Raw genomic sequence first — 24763 nt, 5'->3', positions numbered from 1 at the left:
TAAAATTGCATTGCTTTTATTACTATTATTTTCATAATAATGATAATGATATTAATAATGATATTAATAATAATAATAATAATAATAATAATAATTAATAATAATAATTCTGCAGTGAAGCCATATATGAGAATGCTATTTGTGTAGGAACTAGAAATGAACCTGAAATGAGCAGCGTATTTTTAAAGGCACTTTACAAGTCATTTGCCATTGGAAAAGGTACAACTATCCATCAAAGCAGGGCTTGGGGATAAAATAATTAGAAATCACACAACCATAGCAAAGGAAGATTAGTGCTAAAATTAGAAGCCATAAAGTTGTTTTTAGATTAGGCTGGAATCTGGGCAGGCTGCTTTATTGTAGCCTGTTACTTTAAAAAATGTAAGGTGGGAGGTGTGAATTGTCTGGATTTGGTCATGTCCCAGTGGAAATGCTGTTGTGAATGTTAGGTGGGATGAGGTGAATTTCAGGGAAATGAAGTGAATTTAATGGAAATTCTTAGGGGTTGGAAGTACAGTCCCATGTGAAAGGTGACCAGCTGCTAAAGGAGCTGGGTTCAGTGCTGAGCTCTTCTCCACAAGGGCTTCCCCATAAGTTTGGTTTGCTCCTAGTTTTGTTTCAGGGTTGTAGTGGCCAAATACCCACATTGCATCCAGAAAAGGTGGTGGGATGGCTGGAATTGGTAATTTAGATTAGAATTTCCACCCACAGGTGGGGTGGGTGTGAGTTGGAGCTGCTGTGGTCCTCAGACCTTGAGCTGTGCCCTTGGGTCCAGACAATGGCATCAGGTGGGCACAGCCTATGGAGCTTCATCACTTTGTTTTTATGTGGGACCTCCTCAGGCATGAATAGGAACGAATCTTCTATTAGAGACAAACACAAAGTTGATCAGAGAACAGACTAGGAGAGCTTGGGGTGCTCATCCTGCACAAGAGAAGCTCCAGGGAGAGCTGAGAGCCCCTGCCAGGGCCTCAAGGGGCTCCAGGAGAGCTGCACAGGGACTGGGGACAAGGCAGGCAGGGACAGGACAAAAGGGAATAGTTTTACAGCAGAAATAGAGATTCAGACTAGATAGAAGGGAGAAATTTTTTGTGAAAAAGAGGGTGAGGCCCTGGTACAGATTGCCCAGAGAAGTGGATGCTCCACATATAAATCCCTTCAGGAAAAAGGGTCTTGGTACTAAAAGCCCTTCTGGTATAGCTGGAAGGGTGTAAGGTGTAAAATAAACAAGAGGTTGGAGGACAAGGTCAGGCACATCCAGGTGTTTTCACTGAGGAAAATGTCCAGTAGAGATCCCTTCGCCCAGAGAAAGGAGACTTCTTCAGGGCTTGATGCCTTTAGATTTGGAGTGGGAGATTTTTGGAATAGAAACCTGAACTTTGTGGGATGTGCTGCCTAAATATGGACACACTCAGGTGTACCTCTTCCCCTGGTCCCAGCAGAGGTAGCAAATGAAAGGTGTCAGGTTCCCTGCTGGCTGGGAAACACCAGCCCTGTTGTGACCACCCACAGCATCTTTCCTGCATGTGCATTTCCCAGTGCCTGCAGGGGAAAAGTGGAGTTGAGCAGACTGCCCGCTCCCCCCAGCACGCTCCCTGCTGTGCCTCCAGCTCAGTGAAAGCAGGACAACTCCTTATCGACTCTTTGTAGCCCGAGAACAGAGCCTTGGAAAAGTCCAGCAGCGGGAACTTTACTAATTCCAACTAATGACTCCGAAATACTGACTGAGGGAACAATTGCACATCATCAAAAGTCGCAGACAAAAGAAATGCATTGCATTGTAATAGCAAACGAAGCTGAATCTGATCTTATGGAACACCTTTCATATTCCAAGCGTTTCAAAGCCTTTGGCAGAGTAATGAGCTGCATGCTGACAGCAGGGCCACTGGACTGGGCTTTATGTGACCAACAATAGCCAGCACAGTTGTTGGCAGAGGGACTGCTCGTGGTGGGAGAGGGGGTAGATGGTGGCTGGCATGTTGGGGCTGTCCTGTGCTTTCCTGGGTTTTTTAGTGCTGTTGGATCTCTGGCTAGTGTTTGGATGGGGGCTGGAGGTGACAAGGCAAGATATGTTGGTCTTTCTTAAAAGGGGCTTAGAAGAAAAATGTAGACAAGAGTTTTTTAGTTGTGCCTATAGTGAGAGGACAAGGGTGGATGGTTTTAAATTAAAAGCAGGGATATTCATACTTGATATGACAAAGAAAGTCATTATGATGAGGGTGGGCAGGCCCTGGCACAGGGTGCCCAGAGCAGCTGTGGCTGCCCCTGGATCCCTGGAATTGTCCAAGGCCAGGTTGGACAGGGCTTGGAACAAACTGGGGTAGTGGAAGGTGTCCCTGCTATGGCAAGGGGTTGGAACTGGGTGTTAAGGTCCCCTCAAGCCAAACCATTTCAGGATTCTTATTTAAGAGGGGTGGAGAAACATGTTCTGACACACATGAGGATCCCTTGGTGCAGCTGAGAATAGACTCAGCCTCCCAGGTCACCATCCGGCCCTCTAATCTTGTGGTCCCCATGACAGTTTCATGAAGGCCCACGTACAACTTCAGCTCTTTAATTTTAGCTAAGCCAGAATAGCATTGGTGCAGCTGTGGGAACAGATATCCTACTCCTCAAACTATTTCTGTGGCAGGGAGATTTCTTGCCAGTTGAAAGGAGAGGAAAAGGTTAATTGCATATTCTTTTCCTTTTTTCTTTCCTTTTTTTTCCAAAGAGGAAATAAATGTACCTACCCCACCCTAAGGGGACAGCACAAATCTGTCAGTCCTTGTTGGGTGGGGGCAGGCAGCTGGGCTGTGTTAAGGAAGTCACCCTGGGGAGGGAAGGGGTTTGTAGCATGGGTGGGGGGCCTTGGCTACCTGCCCTGAGCTGCAGGCAGAGAGGGGGCTGTGGTCTTGGGCTGCATTAGACAAGGCTCTAATGCTGTCTGCAGAGTCCTAGAATCACAGAATTCTTTGTGTTGAAGGGCTCTTAAAGCCCATCCAGTCCCACCCCCTGCCTTGGGCAGGGACACCTTCCATTGTCCCAGGTTACTCCAAGCCCTGTCCATCTTGGACTTGGACACTTCCAGGGATCCAGGGACAGCCACAGCTGCCCTGGGCACCCTGTGCCAGGGCCTGCCCACCGTCCCAGCCAGCAATTCCAAATTCCCAATCTCCCATCTGTGCCTGCCCTCTGGCAGTGGGAGCCATTCCCTGTGTGCTGTCCCTGCCTGCCTTGTCCCCAGTCCCTGTGCAGCTCTCCTGGAGCCCCTTGAGGCCCTGGCAGGGGCTCTGAGCTCTCCCTGGAGCCATGGGACTTCTAATGAGTTAATCTCACCCAGGGTTGCAATAGAAGATCTGTACATAAGCCTGGTTTGGAGTTAGAAAATAAGCTGAAGCATGAAAGAGATCTCAGACCTTGTCCTATGTGTCCCAGGTCCTTCACTAACTCCTTCCTTCAGCTCCCTGCTAGCCAAGACAACCAGATTCCAGCAGCTTCATGGCTTTCCTGGAGGAGCATGTGGGTTGGTGTTGGGCTTGCTGCATCACCCCCGTCCCAGCAGTCAAGGGAGGGTGGGAAGCTAAGCTGCTTTGGATCCTCCTCACTCCATCTGTGTTTCTGTGCGCTCCAACTGGGTCGGGCTGATGCCATGGGCAAGACTTCCTCTTGCAGACAGCAGTCTTGCATGCTGTCATCCTGCAGCAGGGGCTTGATGGTCTGCAGATGGATTTGCTTTCCTGTTTCCCTTCCTGTCAGCCTCGTGCTGAGGCTGGCCAGCCCTGCTTCCCAAGAAGGAATATCTGAAGAGGCCGGCTCACCATCTCCATCATGACCCAACCTCATGTAGGTGTTCTGTTTTCACTTCTGATTCAATGCCCAAAGGAATATATAAGGAACCAACATTTCAAGTTTCTCAGGGAGCTGATTGCAATAAAAAAATACACAGAGCCTATCCAATTCTTTATCTTCGTGGTTTTATACAGGCAGGGCTGGTGTGAGCAACCTGTGCTCATTGTCTTCTGAGCATAGTTGGAGGAAAATCATCTCTGGGGGCTCAGAGGAGACTGTGCTCAGAGAAGGAGCAAGGGAAGGTGAAGTTGGTGTTGCTCCTGGTGGTGCCTTGAGGTGGATCCTTACATTTCCCCAGAGGGATGCTTTGCCTATGGTTCTCATTTCAGCTGGATGTTGTGGTAGGGAAAGGAGGGAAGAGGTTAGGAATGGAAATGTTGAATTTGTAATTCCAAGCTGGCACTGTTTGGTCCAGGAGAGCATCAGTGGAGGCTGGGTGCTGTTTCCCAGAGGAAGGGTGGATCTGCTGAGGCTGTGCATCCCCATGGAGCTGTGGGACAATGCTGTGCCCAAAGGTGAGCCGCAGCTCTGGGGCAGAGGGAGCTCTCACTGCTGCCTCTGGCACAGCTCCAGGGCAAGGGGCTCATCTGGATTCTGCCAAATAGGTTTCCTTGCCTCCTGTCTGGGATTCACCATGTGTCTGAGCTTTTAATATCACTTCACTCTCCCTCCCTACATCCCATGCCCCTGTCCCAGATGTATTTGTTTAAGTGGCTTTAATTAACTTACATTTTCCTGTGCGTGACAGCTCCTTGAGGCTTTGGTAGCTGTTTTCTGTCCTTCCACAGTTGTCACTGACATGTAGCACTTTCCCTGCAGACCAGCTTTCAAGCCTACCGTGTTTTTTCCCTTTCTCTGCGGAATTATTTTAACATACTGAAGGAAATGGTTTCCATGTGAGCATAGTTGCACGCTCTCAATTGATTATTAGGTGTGATTGTCCTGATCCCTGCTGGTATCTGTGAGGATTTTGAGCAAGGAAGCCAGAGTGGCGTAGGATGATGGTTCAGGTCAGATAGATTTATCTTCACGAGTGACAAGACTGATAACTCTGGAGTGGCATGGCTACAGGTGTTATCATTTGGGTGTCTCCTCAAGAGTGAAGGTTAATGTCTTGCCACTACTGATCCATCACAGTGTTATCTGCAGGATTTACAGGTCTTCTCATGCCTTTCCAGCAGCTGCAGGTCCAGTTTTCTGGAACTCTCAGCTGTGTACCTGCTCTCTGCTTCCAGCAGCACTAGGGATCATTTCTTGCTCTCATGGATTTGTGTGAACTCAAAAGTCAGGGCTAATTCCTGCTTGTCACTGCATAGTTTTATGCTTCCCCAGTGGGATTATGATTCCCAGAGGATGGGATTCAGTGCTCTGCCAAGGGAAGGCATCTCAGGATGGTTTGGGTTGGAAGGGACCTCAGAGCTGATCTTGTTCTACCCCCTGCCATGGGCAGGGACAGCTTCCGCTGGCCCAGGTTGTTTAAAGGCATCAGGCAGGTGAAGGCAAGACAAGCCTTGATCCTGCCTTCCTGAGGATCACCCAAGAAATCTGACCAGGAGGATGATAAAAAGCAAGGAAGGACTCACATCTGAAGTAAAATCTCCTGGGGAAAAGAAAAAAAAGGAAAGAGCAATAAATCCAGCAAATTAAAATGAAAAGGCAGCTAACATGAGTGACAATTGTACAGCATCAGATAACGCTGCATCCTGAATTCCAGTGGGATAGGAAATATGAAGCAAAAATCACTCAGGTGCTTCTAGATAGCGATAAGGAAAGCAATTCCCATTTACCGGTAGAAATAAAATAAGAGGTCGTGATAAACCCTCCATGACTAGACTGGATTAGGGCTCTGGCTGTGAAAATTCATTACAGGCATGCAAAAGAACGTGTATCATGCCAGCTAAACTGACTACAAACACCATTTATTTGGAGAAGAGACGATTCAGTCAGAATAAATAGATTTCTTTCAAAGGGAAGGGAGGGTGATCTGACACAAATCTATATTCCTGCCTTGTCATTTATTATGCAAATAAGTCTCACACCTCTCTAAGACATGAGGGATGAGTTTATGATGGAGTTTTATGTTGGAAGAATAATCTTAAACTGCTCCAAGGACTGCAGGGCCAGGCTGGGTTTTCTTGCACCCAGTGGCAGGAGATGCTGATTTCAGGAGGGATTCTGATGGCAGTGAGGGTCATACAGCTTGGTCAGATGTTTCCAGATCTTCCATAAACAAATCCATTCCTTCACATTTTCTCCTGCTGTTTGTGGTGCTTTACTTAAGATTTTTATTTTATTTTATTTTATTTTATTTTATTTTATTTTATTTTATTTTTTTTTTTCTTTAATTTTTAAATTTATTTTTATTTTTATTTTTGTTTTGTTCTATTCTATTCTATTCTAGAGTCATAGAATCACAGAATGGTTTGGAATGGGAGAGACTTTAAAGATCTTCTAATTCCATCCCCTGCCATGGGCAGGACACCTTCTACTATCCTAGGTTGCTCCAAACCCCATCCAGCCTTTCCTTGGACACTTCCAGGGATGGGGCAGTCACAGCTTATGTGGGAAATACCTTTTCTTGTATTTTCTAGTATTTTATTTTACTTTAATTGCCCATTCTCTGTAGGAATGATTATATATGGGGGTCATGTGCAGATGGGAGCCTGTGGTATATTATCTATCCTTGTCTTCAGTTCTCTTTTTTTTGCATCAGCACCCATTAAAGCTGCATCACTCTGCTGGGCTCAGTGGAGCAGGACACGTTTGAGGTTCAGACTCTGAGGTGGTTGTAGGTGGCAGCAGAAGCACTTAGCCTGATGTGCAGGGACCGAAACATGACCTAACACCTCCTGTTCTAGCAATTACATCTCTCAGGATGCTAATTTTAGAAAGAGAATTGAGCTGGCAGGGGCCACAAACAGTGGATGAAACCCTGATGTTCAGTTTGACAGAGAGAGGGGCTGAGGCCAGTGTTAAAAGAATGAAAAACAGCAACAAAAATGAAACAGAGAAGTATCTCTAGAAGCTTTTTTCTTCCTGATAAGGGCATTGTAATTTTTGTAGGTTTTTTTTTGAAAAACACCTGATGAATTGTGTGGTCCTGAATTATATATGTGTGAACAAAGCTCTGGGGAGGAATCCTGACTCACAAATCCACCAAGCTCCTATCTGAGCGTGACTCAGGACACCTGGGTCTTCTCTCTAAGGCAGCATGGAAGTCAGGGGGATGCTTGGGGAGTAGAGGGATCCAGGTGAAACACTGTGCAGTTGTAGGACACCCAGAGAATCTGGGCTGTAGCAAAAACACTCTCAAAGGACTTCCCTATATGCTTGATCCCAGATCCTTCTCCATCACAGCTGGTCAAGGTATTTGCATGGACTTTTGTTTCTGGTGATCTTAGGAGAAGATAGATGGGCAATAGTTGGCTTATAATGGGAATAAAGGGACAGGGGACAGGTCTTCGGATGAGCAGGAAGGACTGAGCACCAGCTTCTGCTGCGGGCAAGGAGGAGGACAGTGCATGTTGGTGTCTTACTTCTCCAGGAATATTTTACACTTGAGTTTTGCCCTCAGCATTTCTCTGGTGCTGGGCTGGCTGGGCTCTTGCAGCACTCTGGAGAGATTCTGCTAATGGGATCTGACCTGATGGCTTTGCATGTTTTAAGTAAATTAAACACAGCTGCTAGGAAAATCCAGTAACCTTAACAGCACCACGGCTCCGTTGTCTGCATTGTAATTACAGTGGCAACCACTGGGAAGTTCTACTTTCTGGTTTATTTTAAAATAACTTCTGAGCCACCCTTTGATCAACTGCTTCATCCCCAAGTCCTGCCTGTCCTCTCCCAAGGTTTAACCCTTGCTGTATCTTTAAGCATCTGTCTGGTCACACTTTCAGTCAGCCACAAAGGCAAGCAGCTGATTGCAAAAACTACTTTTCTCCCCAAATATATCCTGTAATTCTGAGCTGAGGGAGAATTTTAAGCCAGAGCTTACAGGGTGCATACAGAGTGCAGACACTGAGTGGAGTTTTATGGCTCCTGGGGAAGGGCAACATGAAATATGCATCTTTTTTGTTATGCTTTAGCCAAAATCCTTTGTGCCTGTGCAGAGAAATGGGTTTTCTGTCATAGTGACAACAGCGAAAGGACTTAGATTTATGTAGGAATGAAAATTAGGAGCCTAATTAGTTTTTCCCTTGTCAACCCTTGAGTGCAACCCATGCTTGCAAAAGCAAGTGGTCAGCTCATGGCACGGGCTCCTTCCCTGCATTAAAAACTCACACCATCTTCTCCATAGGAGCTGCATGGACTTAAATTTCTGAAGGACACCCAGGACTAGGGAAATGGCTCAGGGTATTCCATCAGAGCCTGCAAGAGGGCATAAACCAGCTGTGTTTTAAACATGTCCTAGGGCAAGGAGGTTGGCTCAGCGTCGTGCGGTGCCGGTGCCACCTCGACGGCAGCGTGTTCAGGGCACCTGAGCTGCTGCACCTGAGGTCATGTTGTATTTGATTATATAATCAAAGTTTGGTTTGGGTTGGAAGGGACCTTTAGAGGCCATCTGGATCCATCCCCCTACGATGGGCAGGGACATCTTCCACTACCCCAGATTGCTCCAAACACTGTCCAACCTGACCATGGATATTCCCAGGGATGGGGCAGCCACAGCTGCTCTGGCACCCTGTGCCAGGGCTTCAGCACCTTCATCATAAATGGTGGTTCTGGCTACCCTTTATCCTTCTGGCCATGGGATGAACTGTCTTACAGACACCTGAGAGTACATTTTCCAGCTTGTTCTCCAACCTGATTCCTTCTCTTTACATCCAGGCTATCCAGGACAGGCAGAGCCCTGCTCTGCTCTCCCATATGCTGTCAGCAGCACGTTGATGTGTGTCTGCCTTGGAGAGTAAAAGAGGGTGCCTGTGCATGTGATTTGGGTAAAAACACTGGCTGAGTGTGATTGAGGTTGTAAAGTTTATGAGATGCTGCATTTTATGGTAAATTTTAAATTGACACTGAAATCAGGAGCATTAGGGTCTGTAAAGGAAAGTTGGTGTGATGTGTTGCAGAGCACAACGTGGTAATTTCCTCTCTTATATTGATCCTATCAACAGCAAAGAATGAAGCAGCTGCTTCTTGGAGGATTGGTTTTTTAATGTGTTCATTTAATGTAATTTGTAGAGTATTATTTATTATGTGGGGCTTTTCCCCCCTTTGTTGCCTTTCCCTCTTCCCCTATTTCTAGGAGGGTGTGGCACTGTCTTACCTACACTTCTCACCTGTAGATTTCAAAAGCCCTTTCCAGCCACAGCCGATGCTGTTGTTTCCATTTTCACACAGGAAGGGGAAAACTGAGCACTGGAGACTGGAAAGGATGTCAGCCCAAAGATGCAGCCAGGTCACTCCTTCTGAGCACAATCCATACACTCAGTTCTTTCTGAGCTGGGAGGGATGATCTGTCTCAGGGCAGGTTTGTTTTTTTTTTTTTTGCTGGAAGGAACAGTCCCTGGCAGTAAAAAAAACCCAGCAGTAATCATCCCAAACACTCTCCTAGGCAATGAAATGTCCATGTGTGCCAGGGAATGGTAGAAATGCCTTTTCAGAGTACGTTTTCCATGTGGGATTTTCTGCAGGGGTGTGGGTGACTTGGCTCCCGTGATTCTAGAGGGCATCTCCAGGGCACTGCTCTGTTTGAGGCAACACAGGCTTTCAGTGAAGCTCAAGAGTCTGAGCAAGTCAGAAGCCTTAGAGCATATGAAGGGAATGGTCAGAGGCCTCTGGGAGGAATTTCAGGGTCACCTGGGTATGAAAGAAGATGTGAGATGAGCTCTTCCCCAGGCTTAGACCCATTACAGCTGAATCACAGCAAAGGGTTTTTTTATGATGTTTGGTTTTCAGATATGCCAGAAGATTTAAAAAGAACTGATTGCAAAAGTCATGGACATTTTAAAGTAGGATTTTATGGGGATTTTTGAAGATGCTGTAATACAGCCTACTGTAGAAGCATCTGCTTCCCAGACTAACAGAGGGTTTGCAAACAACACTTGAGAAGCAACCTCCAAAATTATTTCAAAACTTCAGATCAGATTTGGGTGAATGGTTTTTGACATGGATTTGCATATCAGTTGATCTTTCTCCTTTCTTTGTCAAATTTACTTGTTTCATACTTATTACGCACAAGCACTGGAATTGTCCTGGAAGTGTGGATGTACCAGGATTGTTCTGCTCATCACAGCAGGGGCCTGAGAGTGCAGAGCTTCAGGGCATCCCCATCCCATGCAAGTGGGTTTTATTTTGGACCTGTTGAAACTTAGACCAGGAGCTGGAGGCAGACTGCAGTGGCAGACCAAAATACTAACTTGGTGCCCAATCTCCTTTTAGGGTCATTGGATGTTCGGCCAGGAGAATCTGGAGGCTGTTTCATACCCCAAAAGAGATACTGAAGTTTGAGTAACTAAGTGGCTCACCAAACACCCAAAATGGTGCCAACTGCATTCCCATGGGCTGCAGTAAGAGCTGGGGCAGCCACCACACGTGTAATCACAATTCAGCTGCTGGCCATAGGTGTCCATTATTACCCCAGGACACATTGCTTAGTCTCCATCTGTCAGTCAGGAGGGATGCAACTCCAGGGTTTTGCCTGGCAAAACCAGGCATGGGTCTGGGATAGCTTAGAGAGTCCAGTGTAGCAATGAAAACCTGCATTAAGGCAACTAAAGCCAGGATCTGTGTGAGCACCACCCTGAAATGCCTTAGGTGGGGTTGAATCCTACCTGGTGTGCCAGGGACTGGTGTAGGTTTATCAGGATGTCCTTGGGAGACACCTCCTGGCCTGGACACTGGGGAGGGTGTGCCCATGGTCTGTGCTGGTTGTCAGTCCAGGGAAATCCTGTGCTTCAGGTGACCTAAATTCCCACTAGTCAGGGCTAGAGCATGGATAGCAGCCTTGGAAGTTCACTGGAAATACATCAGTGCTTGTTCTGTTGAGGACAGGACTGTTCCTTGGAGAAATCTCTGGTGCCCTTAGCATGGACATGGACCTGCTGGAATGTCCAGAGATGCTGCAGGGGCTGGAGCTCCTCTGCTCTGGAGCCAGCCTGGCAGAATGGGTGTGTTCACCTGCACAAGAGAACAGGAGGGGAGGTCTCCCTCTCTCCCCAGGTAGATCTCAGAGCCCCTGCCAGGGCCTAAAGAAGGCTTAGAAGGAAGATGAGGACAAACTTAACAGGGTATGTTGTAGTAGGACAAGGGGTGATGGTTTTAAACTGAAGGGAATCAATTTAGATTAGCTGTTAGGAAGAAGTATTTTACAATGAGTGTAGTAGAACATTGGCACAGGCTGTCCAGAGAAACTGTGGATGCCTCAGTCCTGGAATCATTCAAGATCAGGCTGGACAGGGTTCTGAACTACCTGGTTCAGCTGAAGATGTCCCTGCTCATGGCAGAGGGGTTGAATTAGATGGCCTGTGAAGGTCCTTTCCAACCCAAACTGCCCTGTGATTCTGTGATAAAGGTTGTTTCTTCATGTGGGCTTGACCTCAAGGGCAGGACAAGCATTCCACATCACCTAGTTTATTTGGGAATCATCTTCCCCAGCCCAGCAGCTCAGCCCAGCCATGTGATGGGGAGGTCAGTGTGCTGAAGAGGGGCAGAAGCTCCACTGCTGGCAACACGTCGTGAGAGGAACAGCCCCGTGAGTGAGCTGATGTGGCATGTCAGTGATGTATTCAGGGAGGGTAATTAGAAATCTGAATGTCATCTGCAGGAGGGTGTGTTCGAGTCATTCTGCAAACAACCCCAAGAAGCTAAAAGGGACCTTGTGGCTGAAGGGGAAGCCACAGGCAAGCCTGGTTGATTTGTAGCTTCTCATTGCATGTGTGTTTGGGGAATGGGAGCATGAATCCTGGGCTGCCCTCAGCAATGCCTATCCTATTTTGGAAACTGCTAAGAAAGCACCAGGGCTTCTTCTGATTCAGAGGGTTGATCACAAATGTGTTTATTCATAGCCACTCTTCTTGGAGCATTGATGAAACTGTGATTCAGGTGCAGCCTTTTATTAGCGAAGGAACTCCCATTTATTGCCCCATGAGAATTTTTCTGTGCCTCAAACAATGATTTGTTTTGGGTGGAATGATAGAATCACAAAATCATTTAGGCTGGAAAAGTCTTCCAAGACCATTGAGTCCAACCATGCCCCCAGCTCTGCCAGGGCCACACTGACCCATGTCCCAGGTGCCATGTGCACATGGGTTTTAAATCCCTCCAGGGATGAGGACTCCACCACTGCCCTGGGCAGCTCTGCCAGGGTTGGTAGCAAATTCTTTGAAGAAATCTCTCCTCATATCCCATCTCAACCTGCCCTGGCTCTCCTTGAGGCCGTTTCCTCTTGTCCTCCTGCTTGTGAGAAGACACCAACCCCACCTGCCTACAGCAAGGTGCTGAATTGCAAGCTGCTCTGGGGAGCAGCTGCAGTGAAGGTCCTGTGGGGAGAAGGAGGCCTTTGGGCAGAAGTTAGAGCTGAAACCCAACACTTCCCATAGGAAGTGAGGTGCCAGCCCCTGCCCTGGTGCCAGGGGGAGGTTGTGCATCAACCCAAGCAGGGCTCATCAGTTCTGCCATGAAGCCAGGATCCATTGCAGGATTTTTGCAGCCTACCCTGTAAATTTTGCCCTAAACAAAGATGATGGTGCAATGTGGGCATGTTGACAGTGGCTTGCATTAAGCTCTTTGCTCATTGTTGATCACTTTGGTTGCTGAGTGGCAAACAAGCTGTTAGCCCAGCACAGTGGTGGCTCCTTGTGAGTTAATGAACTGAACAGGGCCCTGGCTAAGGAAGGAGGTCATGGTGGAGGGTCCCAGCAGCTGGATGCGCTTGAAAGCATGTGGGCTCATTGGCTGCAGGGAAGTCCCATTCTCAGGGCTGATGGTGGCCCTGGGGCTGGTCTGCAGCCACTCCATGCTGCACCACTCGTGCTCCATGCATTGCCTACTGCCTGGATATCCTCAGACTGCCTAAATGTCCTCAGGCCGGTGGTTGTAGACACGTGAGAAGGAGAATTTGAGGCCATCAGAAAGATTACCCTTCATGGTTTTGCTCTGTTCCTTGAGTGTATGTGCAGAGCAGTGTCATAGGTTGGGTAGGGGATCAGAGCCTGTTGGTTTCTCCATCCTGACATACAGGTGTCAGCCTGACTTGGAAAATATTGTTGACACTTTCCCATGAAAATAATGAGAATGAGAATCTCATAAAAGCTGAATTGAGATCATTGGCTCTTACTAAAAGCTGGGAGAAGAATCCCATTTGCTTCCTTGTGCCATGAGTAATGGGAAATAGTGCTGGTGGACCCTGCACTAGCAAACCTGAGGCTGCCTGGAGAAGAAAGAGAGATGCTTGGGTGATTGATTCAGTCAGGAAGCTCTTGGGAACTGGGAATGAGAAGGCTGTGTCTCCATCTCCAGCTGCCCCATGATAATAAATGTCTTCTTGCCCAATGGAGAGACTGCACACAGTGAGTGGCTGTTCCTTGCTTTGCATACCACAAGTCTTGACAGAGAGATCCTGTTTCATTTGCAGCTTTCATGTGTAGAAGGGAACCTCTTGACCCTGGCCAGGACTCAGGTACAAACCCAGGTTCAAGAACAGGTGTGAGCTGGTGGTGTTTTCCCATTTTAGGGAAACATACCCCAGACTACAGCTTCTTTGGCATGCAAACAGTGCATTTCCATCTGACTGCTGAGCCACAGGAGCTTTTTCCAGCTGAGCACTACTGCATCATATGTTCCCAGTATGGTAATAGCCACAATGGTTTTCTTCTCAGTCCTCACCCTGGAGAAGGCCTGGGTCAGTCCCCTAAATTGCCCTAGGGTCCTTGTTGATATGGTGGCTACCTGCTGGTGGGGTTCTCACAATTTGAGGTTGTTCTGAAGTGGAGTAAAGCACCCCAAAACGTCCTTTTGCTGATCTCCTTCATCAGCCCTGAGTCCAGCCAAGCTGCTGGGTCTCCCACATGGAGGTGTCAGTTTCTGGAAATCCAAGCTCCTTGTCTCCATCACTTGGAAATGCAAGTGGTGGCCAGGAGCTTCAGTAGAGCTCCATTTCTCCAAAAGGTTTTCCCAAGCTAAGAGGGGCAGGAAACTTTCATGGACAGAGTTGGGCAGATGCTCTTCATACACCTTCCATCTCTGCACCCCAGCAGTTGTGGAATGTGGATTTGTTGTGGATTTGCACTGCAGGTTCTACTGAGCTGCCGCTGGTGACTGAACTGTGGATGTAGGAATAAGCTGATAATCCTGAGGGGCCAAAGTGTAATGTTTATCCGGGGGAGGGATGGGTGGAGTAGTCCAGAGCTGCTCCGGTGTGATCCATTCCTGGGGTGTTCATCTCCCAGCTGTCACGGGAGATGTGATACAGGGGGAGGATGGGGTGGGCTTGCACCTCCTTGGCACGGTGTTGCTAGGTGATGTTGTGGTACAGGGAACGGTGATGAGCAGAGGAGCTGACCCTGGGAACACATGTGGTAGGAGAGCAGGAGCAGGCCTGGCTCCTTGGTTTCTCATTTTCCTGGTAGAGGCTTCTTCACAACTCTTCTTAACCACATAATCAGTCCTGGATCTGATGAAGGGTTTTGTTTTGTGTTTTTTCTCTCTGTTTTTCTTTAGGAAATGGTCAGAGGAGTGAAAGGAGCATCACCTCTTTGAAACAAAATCAAGGGTATTGGTGAGTACACGCTGGGGTGAGCTTTGTGGGGAGAGCTGGCAAGCAGGATGGAGACTGGGGTGAACTATGTGGTTGTCCTGATACCTTTCTGGGATCTTGGGGTTCTGATCTGCCCTTCAGTTATTGAGATTTCCTGTGGGAGAGGAGGTAGTTTGCTGTGTTAATGGATCAGCACAAATCATCTTTACCACTAGCACCACGATTCTCTGCTGTCGTCAACGACCAAACCTCTAATTGCTCTTCCTGTAAATCCGTGGAAGATGCTCTCATCAATATGTGTGTTCTCACTGCTGAGTGCTGGAAGGAGGAGGCAGCAGATAGGCTGGCAGCTGCACAGGAGTGCACCAAGCAACAATATTTGTTAATGCTTGGAGTGCTTTTGGCCCCGTTCAGACCCAGTCACAGGGCTGCGATCTGGGTGGCATTTCAAGGTCCTCTCCAGACCTGTTTTCTGCAGCTGTCACACGGGAGGCTGTGACTTGGATGTTTGCCTAGAGGTCTTGAACAGGAAGAAAGGAGAATCCTTTTTTTATCATCTGAGCTATGCCAGAGCCAGATCCTGAGCTGATGTTTTTGAACTGAGGTATTTTGCATTGTGTCAGGTGGGAGGCTGGGGGTTTTTTTTCACCATCTTCTCGTGAGCAGATTCCTTGTTTACACTGGCCAAACCCTCAGCAGAACCATGCTGTCAGCCCCCGCAGGTTCCCATCCCTCAGGGACCAAATTCCCACGGCTTTCCTCTGTGCATGTGTGATGGATGCTGAGGAGCATCTTGATGCTGGGCTGTCACAGAACTGTAGAACCCTGGTTTGGGTTGAAAGGGGCTTTTAAAGCTCATTTCATTTTAACCCCCTGCCATGGGCAGGGACACCTTCCACTACCCAAGGCTGCTCCAAGCTCCATCCAGCCTGGCCTTGGGCTCTTCCAGGGATCCACGGGCAGCCACAGCTGCTCTGGGCACCCTGTACCAGGGCTTCACCATCCTCATCATAACAAATTTATTTCTTACATCTATTCTTGCATCTCTGCTGTAGCCTGGACTACAGGAGCAGCACTAGTGGAGGTTAGATCATGGGGAAATGCAGATTTTTTTAAAACACACCTCAGCTCCTGTAGTACAGTTTGAGTGTAGATAAAGGGAGAAACTTACACAATGTGGTTTCAGGAAGCAATCTTCAGACATTTAAAAATGTAGGGGCTGTTTATAGTTAGTGGAGATGTTTCTATCCCATGTTACATCTTATCTAGTTTGGACAGCATGTGAGAATGAGCAGAATTCTGTCTCTCTTTTCTGGCTGCGAGAGCAGCCCAGGTAAGGGCTGTGTGTCTGCAGGATCACCTCCTAACAGGGCAGCCAGGGAGGGTGCTGAGACCTGGTTTTTCCCCAACATCCCTGCCAGCAGAAGAGCTTGAGAAGGGGTGCTTTGTTCACAGGAATCATCCCTGACTCCAAAACAGGTTCTAATCAGTGCTTGGAGCACAGACTAAACTCCTTTCTGTCTCCCACACCTCCTACAGCTCCCCTGCTGCCTCTCTGCAAGCAGCTAGAAGAGAATCCCAGACTGTTCCTGAGAACAGCAGCCCCTTTTCCTGTAAACAGGACAACAAGCCAGGATACTGGCTGCAGAGCTGAGTGCTGTCAGCCTGGGGTGGTGAACATGCTTCCCCACCCCAGAGTCCTCTTGCACCCATCTGCTCCCAAATTCCAGCTGTGTTTCCCCTGCATGCCCCCCAGTTTCCTGGCAGAGATGGTGATGACTGGGAGGGCCTGTGTGTATCTGAAGCATTGGGTATTTCATCACGCTGGCTTTCCAGATTTACACCAGTGGGGGTTTGGCCCCTTGAGCTCCAACAATCCTGAAGTGATCCAGTTTATTAAACATCTGTTTGCACTGCCTTCAGCATTAAATAATTGGTTCCTCAGCATATTTGAGTTGGAGGGTATCTGATAATCCTCTGAACTATCCATCAGGCTCCATTATCATCTCTGCACTCCTGTGCCAGCTGCCTTGTGTCAACAAATAGATTTTGTTTCTCCTGCAGTTTTGCTCTTTTCTTCTGTCTCCCTCTCTCAAAAGAGCTGTTTCAGGCTCCTTAAAAATTTGTGCGGACACCTCTGTCAGCATCTTTCTGCTGACTCGTGAGTGATGGGTCCCATCCTTGTGCTGCCTTCTGCTCCTGATGGTGTCCCTGAGCAAAAACTTTTAGTTTACCTCAAAAGGAATAGAATTGTTGTCTCGACTGAAAGGATTTCCACCTGCAAACTGATAAATCTTCACATTGTTTGAGTTTTCTTACTGGCTCAGAGGATTTGTAGCATGCACAACAATGACTTGTCAGCTGTCCTCTGGCAGACCAGCACTGCACCATTCACCTGTGGGGCACAGACCATGTGTGTCCTGATGGTGTTTTAGGAGGGATGCTTAAGAGGGCTTCTAAAAGGCCTCCTAGCCAGGTGGGTAATGTGAGAGCTGAGAATAGGATAGAATAGAAATGGAAATAGAAATAGGAATAGGAATAGGAATAGGAATAGGAATAGGAATAGAATAGAATAGAATAGAATAGAATAGAATAGAATAGAATAGAATAGAATAGAATAGAATAGAATAGAATAGAATAGAATAGAATAGAATAGTTTGGGTCAGAAGAGACCTTTAGAAGACATCTTGTCCAACTCCTTGCAATAAGCAGGGACATCTTCAACTACACCAGGTAGGTCAAAGCATGGTCCAGTCTTTACCATGTTATTTTTGTTACCTGTAGCTGCTACGGCCATGCCAGCTGTGAGAGGGATGCTCAACATCCTTCAAAAATCAGGCTTGTGTTCAGATCTGCAGCATCCTGGAGGAGGTGACTGGGTTGGGAGATTATATCCTTGTGGATCTATTTGCTTTTAGAGCTAATCCTAAAGTCACACACACCAGGACCAGGGCCTGCAGATGCATATATTCCCATTTTGCAGGAGGTGCTTCTGGATGTGTTGCCAGCATCAGGAAAGACTTAGCTGGGTTTTACTCCTGCAAGATGAACTTCTTCCTTTTTATATAGCTTAAGAAATGTTTTTTCCCAGTGAAATGTTTGGGTTATCAAGACTGGTCTCAGGCTGACAGGGTGGGATTGCAGGTCATACCAGGGTGTAGCACTGGGGCAGGCAAGAGGAGTCAGAAAAACAGGGCCTCTCTCTTTTACTAACATCTTCCCATATAGTCTGAACACTTGCTTTCTGACTTGTTCTAGAGGCATCTTTTGCTTCTAGGGTAGAAAACATGCAAGGCAAATTCCAGCATCTTCAGCCCATTTAGGAACTCTCCAGCTTGTGCATTAAATTTTACCCTTGCCTTTCCAGATTGACTTTTAAATTTTTTTTCTTAGTTCTAGCCTGTCAATAGGAGATTGATAAGAGGAGATTGATAAGAGGATATTAATGTCTTAAAATAGCCATGGTACTTCTGTAAAAACATGTTGGTGCGATGGTCTAAAGGACAAAAACATGGTATTTTGTACCAAAATGTATTTGCTTTTGCAATAATAAGTTTCACTTTGCACCCCAGCCCTGGGTCCAGTGTATTGTTGGACAGGAGCTGTCTCTTTAAGTGAGCTTGCAGTATAAAGAGGAAAAAACAGGGTGAAAAAAAACCCTTTAAACAGGGTAAATTGTTATGGAACAAGAGGTATTAATTCTGGTTAGCACATGGAGGACACTGATGCTGGGTGGTGTAAAGAGACCCAGCAAACTCCGCATGCCTTCAGCAGAGGCAGAGACCTGCTTTTCTAAGACATTTGCAGTGTTTTAAAGCCTACAGATTCTGCTTGTCCAGAAGACGTGACAGCGCTCTGGTGTCACTGTAAGACAAAAACCTCCCTGATTCCTGCGCCTGTGCCCTAATGTCATTACTTTCCTTCTTTTGCAGATCCGCATAATGACATTCATGGTCACACACGCACACAAAAATACTTTATATAAAGAAAATGAATCTGGCTTCAGCCGGCTCTCGCCTTCTGCTGCGCTTACCTCCAGACCCCGGCTCGCCCAGGGTGAAATGAAAAGGGGAGTTAATGTGGCGGGGTCATTTCTCACTGCTGAATTGGTCAGCCGTCTACGGAGCCAATTTCTGCAGCTTTTCAGTGGTGTGGCAGACCCCTGGGTAATATTTGCCTGAATAGAGCCCTAAGTGTTTAAGCTGTATTGCTAGGAATGGCTGTTTTATCCTATGCATCTGAGATTTCAACTCATCAGACATGAAGCAGGTCAAGACTCTCATGCCATTGTGTGCATTATAGCGAACAGAACAGAATATGCTTGATAAAAGGGAGGACTTAAAAGAAATGCTTCTTTAGACCTGAAACTTTCAAGTCCCACAATGCATCAAAGACCCCTCGTATAGACTTTGAAAGGGGTGAAAGGCATTACCTAATATTTGGAGGAAATTAATAATAAAGCATCCCAAGTGCCTGGAAACTAATTTAGGAGTGCAAGCTGCACTGTATTGCCTCTGCTGGATTTGCTCCCCAGAAGAGTTGCTAACAAAAGGTTTAAAAAATAAAATAAAATGACGTTTGGCGACCAACTTTTCTGCCTTGAAATGCCCCCTTTTTTGTAATGTTTCCTGGTAAGAGTTACTTATGAAAAGATGAAATATAGCCTGTGCTGCAAACACCAGGTCTCAAATGAATCTCGGGAGCCCACAAGGTTTCCCACCATTCTCCCCACCGCAGCCTTTTGTTCCTTCATGTTGAAAGCCCTGCTTGCAGGATGCTTGCAGGATGCCTAGGCACTACCTGCTCCTGGAGTTTAGTCATATCTCAGGAAAAAGAGGAAAAGAAATCAACCTATTTCTGTGGCCTTTGCTTTTGTTCCAGCAAAACCACCTTTGTGTAAAGCTGGGGCTGCTCTGTTGGTGACCTATGGCTCCTTGCAGCTGGAACTGGGAGCTGGGTACCCTGCTGAAGGTACCAGTTGTGGTTCTGGTATCCCCACAGATGCTGAAGGTGCTGTTTGGAGCCAGAGATATTTATTATAGAGTCACAGAATGGTTTAGGTTGGAAAGAAACTTTAAGCTCGTCTAGTCCCAAACCCTTCCAGAGGTTTCCTTCCATCACTGCTTCTGAGATGCACTGACTCCTAATGCAGTGGTCTTCAAGGCTCCCATGGGATTTGGGAGCTGCAGAGTTTGTGTGGGCTCAACCTCTGCTTTGTGTCCATCCCATTGGGACTGGTGGGAGAGGCCTGATGGCTCTGGGATTCAGCGGAGGGGAGCTTGTGTTTGCAAAAATAACCTGCTTCAGAGCAGAAAATCAAACCTTGTGTCATATGAAGTTTCCTCAAATCTCATGAAGCTTTGGGAGATGAGGACAGCAGGGCAAGGATGTTTGGGCCTGAGGGACTCCTCTGTCCTGCTTGTCCTTGCCCTTGCCTTGCCCCTCTGCCCGTGCTTGTCTCACTGAGCTCTCTTTTCACCATCTGTGGAGACCAGTTAAATCTGAGTACTTTCTTACCTGCTTCTCCCCCAGGCCATGATTAATTGAGGGCAGGAGGGCAGGCAGGAGTGCTCAGGCAATATTTACAAGAAGAAGGGGATGTTAATGGACCAGCAGGGCTGGACTAGTGAGGGATGGAGATGATGGGCAGTGGTGGTGGGGGCAGTGAGTTTCCCACTTTTTTTTCCCCCCAGTTATCAGAAGTGATTAAAACCTCAGCTTTGTGTCCAAGTTAAATCTGGACTTCTACCCTCATAAAATTTCTGGTTCTGGGACTGCTGTTTCAGTGAGACCTTCTGCAGTGAGGAAACAATGGGATATTGGGATGGGGAAGGATGCCTGTGAGTTACCAGTCATTGCAAGATTAGGGGAAGGAGAACTTTTAATAAAATAGAATGTTTATCTGAACTCAACCCAGCAGCCTTGTTAGGCTGGGGCCAGTTATTTTAGTTACCAGTTATCAGAGAGGCAGTGGGTGCCCCATCTGTGGCCATGTTGGACAGAACTTGGAACACTCTGTTCTAGTGGAAGGTGATCCTGCCCATGGGCAGAGGGCTGGATTAGATAGCCTTTAATAGTTCAGCCCTAAACATTCCATGGTTCTGTGGATCTGTTTAGTGTATCTCCATGGCATCCTTCCTGACCAGGGTGTGTGGGTGAGGCACCAGAAGTGGTGTACAGGGTGACACACAAATCCCAAGCCTTTCCACCACCTTTTTTCCTTAACACTGGAGAGCCAGGTGGTGAAAGCCTGACCCGTCTTTGACAAAACAATAATCAGAAACCAGGATAGGTTGGAGCTCTTGGAAAGGAAACCTGTCAGTGCTGCGAGGGGAGCTTCATGCCCTGTCTTAACGATACATCAGTGTCTGGGGACTTTTTAGTCTTGTGCTTGGGTTTTATGATCCATATTACTTCTCTTTTAATTTTTATTGCTTGGCTTTAGTTTTTGATACAGTGCTGGAAGCACCTCGGTGGGCAGGGATGGCTCCCTTAGCACTGGCTGTCACCTTGTGGCTTGACCCACATTTCAGGGAGGAGCACAGGGGCTGGACGTGGGCTCGGCAGCCCTTTATGTGGTGACACCCCTGCCTGTGTCAGCCTCTCCCTGCCAGCGCTGTGGGCTGAGAGGTTGGCCTTGCTGATCATTCCCCTGGGCTGTGCTGCTTTCTCCTGGGCTTCAAGCAGAGCGTGGCAGCACATGATCTTTTCCCCTACAGATCATCTCATTCATTGGGTCTGTGACCCATGATCATGTTCCTAGGGCATTGCTGAGGCAGGAAAACCAGGTAAGGCATTGGTGCTGGCTGGCCCTGGTTTCTTCCTCCCAGCAGATCAGGTGAGGTTTGCTTCTTTTCCATGTGGGCCATTCTTGCTGTAGTTTTGCTTCTGGTTTGCTACACACTGCAGAGAGAAATAAAATCTTCTCTAAGATAAAGGCAGTAAATTGTGGAAACTGTGAGGTTTGCCTGGGAAACTTTAGCACTTTAGGAGCACAAGGGATCAGCCATGCTCTCCTGAGCTGGACCCTCAAACACAACTCTCCCAGGTCTGCTGGTGGCTCTTGTCTCAGAATAGCTTAGGGGAAGCAAAGGGAAGGGATTTTTTCAGCCTGACTGGGAAGCTGGCATTGCCCAAGCTTTATGCTGATGCGGTGACTTATGTTAAGGAGATATTTGGGCTGCACTGGTTGGCACATCAGTGTGAAGGGACACTTGCCGTGGCTGTCCCCTGGGCTCCCTCCATGCCAGCTGATTTACCCATGCCATTAGGAGAGGTTTCACTCCTTGCTGCTTGGCATTTCTGCTTGCTGCTCCAAACACCACTGGCATTAGAGAAAATTTTCTCTGACTTCAGCTGGCTCCATCCTCCCAGAGAGAAGACGTGACACAACTTCTGCATCACAGTTTATTCCTGGTGACAAGTGCACCTTCCCCAGTGACCTTTCACACCACTGAGTGCAGGGGATGGGATGCTGGTCCCCTCCCAGGCAGCCCAAGAGCAGGGCTGTCAGAGCCAGGGAGCTTGCACGCTGTTGAGAGAAACCCTCCTCTCAGTACCCAAGGGACCTGAGTGATGGTTCAAAAGGTTGCCAAGCACTGTCAGATCCTGTTTGGGACTGCTGTGCTGAAGGGAGATCCTGCCGAGGAGGTCACAGGCTGAATTTGAAGTGATTGTGGTTTAAAATGATCTTCCAGGTTTGTCAGCCCTGTCAGAAATCAGCTCATGTAAGAGTAGCCAGAAGTTTGGGGTGCATGGGGCTGGGAACCACCCCAAGGAGGGTTATCCTTGCAAGTGGCACAGCTTGGCCCTGGGCCTTCCCTGACAAGGCAGTGCCCCAGTTCATCTGCAGCAGGGGATAAAATGCAGGTGACCACAGGAAAGGAAGGAGCGATGACATCAACCTCAGCATTGAGTCTGCCATGGTGCTGAAGTCCTTCTGACAGCAGCAGTGTGGTCAGGATCCTTCCATCCGTCCGTCCGTCCGTCCGTCCGTCTGTCCGTCCGTCCATCCATCCATCCATCCATCCATCCATCCATCCATCCACTCACATAGTTTCCAGACTATGGGTATCCTTCCCTGTGCTTGTGGCTTCATCCCTTTCCCTCTTCCCCCAGTCAGATCTGACATTTGCTCATGTCCACAGTGGAAACTCCACTGGTTTATGCAGCTCAGGGTAAAGCTTGCTGTGCTTGTCATCCACCAGCATTTCATTTGAAACCCAACCTGCTCATGAATGCTCTTGCTCCAGGTTTCTTTATTGAAACACTTTGTAAATAAAATTAGAATACCAAAGCAGTAGAGCCTGGCAAAAAGTAAGGGAGAATGTGTCTTGGCATGGAAAAATACCCTCAACCAAGAAAAAGCTTAATTTATTCTGGTGAAGCAGAGAGAATCCAGCAAGCCCACTTTTGTTGTGCAGTTCATATGTATTGCTGTATTCACACCTGAAATCTCTTGCTGAAGGTTTGGCATCATTTCTTCCCCTTTTGCTCAGAGAACTGGTAGATTTGAAGTGGCCTCATCCTTTCTGGCTCTGCAAGAGCTGATTCCCACAGAACCCACAGCTACCACAGAGGAAAGGACTTGGTGGGCTGGGAGCTGCAGCCTGCTTTTCATCACCTACCAGGAGTCCCATCTGTCAGTGGGAGCTGCACAGTTCCCCCCTGTAACAAAATTATTTATTTTGTCCTGTCATTAAGGATATTCATGCAGCAGAAATGGAAATGATCTCTGCTTTGTGAGTTTTAGGAGCCCATTTTGTATTTGTCATGGTGGTGGAGGAGCAGTAAAGAGCTCTGTGATCTTCCCTGTTACGATAAGTGAGTTTTGGAAGAGGTTTTCTGTCTGATACTCTGTCTAAAAGCGTGGGGAAATGCCATTCTAAAGGCTGTTAAAACACAATTGCTCACTGATTTACACCGTCAAGGAGTGCCTCTTTACTGGGAGATGTACACTGAATAAAAGCAGTTCAAGTGGTGCTTTTAATAAATAGATAATGGAACAGCATTTTATCTTCTGCTTTAATCCGTTATGTTAGCATAGGGCAGTGTGTCCCTCTGATAGATTTGGAGATAGCAGAACCTGTGAGTCAAACCACTTTCCTTCTAAGTCTTTGAAGAGAAATTGCTCACTGGTGAAAGGTACTGGGTTCTCAGTGGGCTGGGATCTTTCTCCCATGGATGGGTTCAGTTGGGTTCCAGTGGGTTGGAGTTCAGGGTACTGATCTTAGAATCATGAGTATCATAGACTGTCTTGTGTGTCCAGGGAAGGGAATGCAGCTGGTGGAGGGGCTGGACCATCAGGAGCAGCACAGGGAGCTAGGAAAGGGGCTCAGCCTGGAGAAAAGGAGGCTCAGGGGGGATCTTGTGGCTCTGCACAACACCTTGAAAGGAGGGGACAGCTGGCGGGATTTTAGATTGCATTAGGGAAAATTCCTTCATGGAAAGGGTTGTCCAGCCCTGGCACAGCTGCCCAGGGCAGTGGTGGACAGGTTTAAAAACCGCGTGGATGTGGCACTTGGGGACATGGGTCAGTGGTAGCCTTGGCAGTGCTGGGTAATGGTTGGACTCCATGGTCTCAAAGGGCTTTTCCAATATAAAAAATTCAGTGATTCTAAATTGGAAGGAACCTATAAGGACCATTGAGTCCAACTTCCCTACTCCTTGCAGGACTATCTAAACATAAGAATATCATCCAAATGCTCCTTGAACTCTCAGGCGTGGGGCCATGACCTGGGGAGCCTGTTCTGGTGCCTGACCATCCTCTAGGTGAAGAGCCTGTTCCTGATTTCCAGCATGAAATTTCTGTGAAGTAGCTTAATTCCATGATGCCTTGGCTTTGGCCATGGGATTGTTGCTTTGCTGGGCGGCATCACCCATGCTTCACATCCCAAATGCCATGTGGAGTCCTCTGTAGCCCCCAGCTCCCATGGTTTTGAGTGGGAAGGGTGTGGAGCCACAGGGAAGGAGGTTCCTCTGTGGAAAGCTCCTCTCTAAACCTTTGGATTTCTCTAGAGGCACCAGGTCGCTGGGGCTGAGTGGCTTGAAGCTAAATGAGCTGTTGGCTGCTTGGTTAGGAAAGAAACAGGACACTTTGGGAGGCAGGAAAAAGGTCATTTATCCTGTTGCTGCTCATCCTTGTTAATTCATTGTTTCCGTTGAAAACCCTGCACTTAGCTGCTTCATGAATGAACCCAGTGTCTGTGCCTCCAAAAACAACTTGGCTTGCTGAAA

General features: G+C 47.6%; 1 protein-coding gene across 9 annotated transcripts in view; it reads left to right on the top strand.

The window, feature by feature from the left end:
* The window catches only part of ZBTB7C (zinc finger and BTB domain containing 7C), a 153186-nt gene that overhangs the window by 61076 nt on the left and 67347 nt on the right, over window positions 1–24763 (top strand). For 7 of the 9 annotated variants that reach the window (XM_085566105.1, XM_085566107.1, XM_085566108.1 and 4 more), the window contains one exon: window positions 14491–14548. The exons of 1 other annotated variant lie outside the window; for it this stretch is intronic. In XM_085566105.1, coding sequence (XP_085422231.1) covers window positions 14491–14548 — 58 coding nt within the window. Of the gene's footprint in view, window positions 1–14490; window positions 14549–24763 lie in introns of those variants that run through there. One more of the 9 variants, XM_085566113.1, reaches the window with a different exon arrangement.

This window comes from Lonchura striata, chromosome Z (genome assembly GCF_050655825.1).
Source record: "Lonchura striata isolate lonStrDom1 chromosome Z, ASM5065582v1, whole genome shotgun sequence".
Classification (NCBI taxonomy): domain Eukaryota; kingdom Metazoa; phylum Chordata; class Aves; order Passeriformes; family Estrildidae; genus Lonchura; species Lonchura striata.
The sequence above is the reverse complement of the archived record's forward strand: the minus strand, read 5'-3'. Positions and strand labels throughout refer to the sequence as shown.